The following is a 2,166-nucleotide window of genomic DNA, read 5'->3' on the forward strand; positions in this document are numbered from 1 at the left end:
TGAATAACTCCAAACCTAGAATTAGACCTAATGAATAACTCCAAAACCTAGAATTAGACCTAATGAATAACCCAAACCTAGAATTAGACCTAATGAATAACTGCAAAACCTAGAATTAGACCTAATGAATAACTGCAAAACCTAGAATTAGACCTAATGAATAACTCCAAAACCTAGAATTAGACCTAATGAATAACTCCAAAACCTAGAATTAGACCTTATGAATAACTCCAAAACCTAGAATTAGACCTAATGAGTAACTGCAAAACCTAGAATTAGACCTAATGAATAACTCCAAACCTAGAATTAGCCCTAATGAATAACTCCAAAACCTAGAATTAGACCTAATGAATAACTCCAAAACCTAGTATTAGACCTAATGAATAATTCCAAAACCTAGAATTAGACCTAATGAATAACTCTAAAACCTAGAATTAGCCCTAATGAATAACTCCAAACCTAGAATTAGCCCTCATTAATTAAATGAAGCTGACGACCATGATCATTTGGTTGAGCGAATGATACTGATGTTCTGATTAATACGATAAATCACTATAATACATTGTGTTATTATTTATGATATTTAGATAATGAATTACTGTAAAATACCTTGTAGTAACCCTTATATAATATAATATAATTAAGATAGTCCATTGTATGGCGTCCATTGTATGTAATTATGACTTTTGGTTATCCAATAGGAGTGACGCCCTAGCGGTTGGAGACTACCTGATTTCTGTGAACGGGATTCGGACCAGTAGCCTTCGTCATGACGAGATTGTTAACTTACTCATGAGCACTGGGGAAAAGGTGACTCTTGAGGTGGAATATGAAATCCCGGTTTCAAGTAAGTAAAAGTTAAGTAATGCAAAGTCTGACACTAGGTGTCGCCTGTAATAGGCTGTTCTGTCTACTCATTTCACTCCTCATCACTTGTAGCTTTCGTGTTATGAACGTAATATATCCTTCGATCTGCCTGCGTGTTACTCTCTACGTATCTGTCTGTTTGTAAGTCTGTAAGTGATTATATTCATGTTTTACCTACATAACGTTATCGTTAGTACCGTCTTACTGTTGCTGTTACATCGATAGTTAAAGTGCATGAGTTAATACCGTCTTATTGTTGCTGTTACATCGATAGTTAAATTGGATGAGTTAATACCGTCTTACTGTTGCTGTTACATCGATGGTTAAAGTGGATGGGTTAGTACCGTCTTATTGTTGCTGTTACATCGATGGTTAAAGTGGATGGGTTAGTACCTCTTACTGTTGTTGTTACATCGATAGTTAAAGTGGATGGGTTAGTACCGTCTTATTGTTGCTGTTACATCGATGGTTAAAGTGGATGGGTTAGTACCTCTTACTGTTGTTGTTACATCGATAGTTAAAGTGCATGGGTTAGTACCGTCTTATTGTTGCTGTTACATCGATAGTTAAAGTGGATGAGTTAATACCGTCTTACTGTTGCTGTTACATCGATGGTTAAAGTGGATGAGTTAATACCGTCTTACTGTTGCTGTTACATCAGTGGTTAAAGTGGATGAGTTAATACCGTCTTACTGTTGCTGTTACATCGATGGTTAAAGTGGATGAGTTAGTATCGTCTTACTATTGTTGTTACATCGATAGTTAAAGTGCATGAGTTAATACCGTCTTACTGTTGCTGTTACATCAGTGGTTAAAGTGGATGAGTTAGTACCGTCTTACTGTTGCTGTTACATCAGTGGTTAAAGTGGATGGGTTAGTACCGTCTTACTGTTGCTGTTACATCGATGGTTAAAGTGGATGAGCTAGTACCATCTTATTGTTGCTGTTACATCGATGGTTAAAGTGGATGGGTTAGTACCGTCTTACTGTTGCTGTTACATCGATGGTTAAAGTGCATGAGTTAATACCGTCTTATTGTTGCTGTTACATCGATGGTTAAAGTGGATGAGTTAGTACCGTCTTATTGTTGCTGTTACATCAGTGGTTAAAGTGGATGGGTTAGTACCATCTTATTGTTGCTGTTACATCGATGGTTAAAGTGGATGAGTTAGTACCGTCTTACTGTTGCTGTTACATAAGTGGTTAAAGTGGATGGGTTAGTACCGTCTTACTGTTGCTGTTACATTGGTGGTTAAAGTGGATGAGTTAGTACCGTCTTACTGTTGCTGTTACATTGGT

The 2,166-nt window shown here is 36.7% G+C and overlaps 1 protein-coding gene across 1 annotated transcript in view; it reads left to right on the forward strand.

The window, feature by feature from the left end:
- LOC106469009 (glutamate receptor-interacting protein 1-like) overlaps nt 1-2,166 on the forward strand; it is a gene marked incomplete at its 5' end in the record, with an annotated part of 26,147 nt that overhangs the window by 9,152 nt on the left and 14,829 nt on the right. Inside the window, one exon of the mRNA XM_022397410.1 lies at nt 702-847. Within this exon, the coding sequence (XP_022253118.1) occupies nt 702-847 (146 nt within the window). The remainder of the gene's footprint in view (nt 1-701; nt 848-2,166) is intronic.

Source organism: Limulus polyphemus, unplaced genomic scaffold, assembly GCF_000517525.1.
Source record: "Limulus polyphemus unplaced genomic scaffold, Limulus_polyphemus-2.1.2 Scaffold3262, whole genome shotgun sequence".
NCBI classification, from domain to species: domain Eukaryota; kingdom Metazoa; phylum Arthropoda; class Merostomata; order Xiphosura; family Limulidae; genus Limulus; species Limulus polyphemus.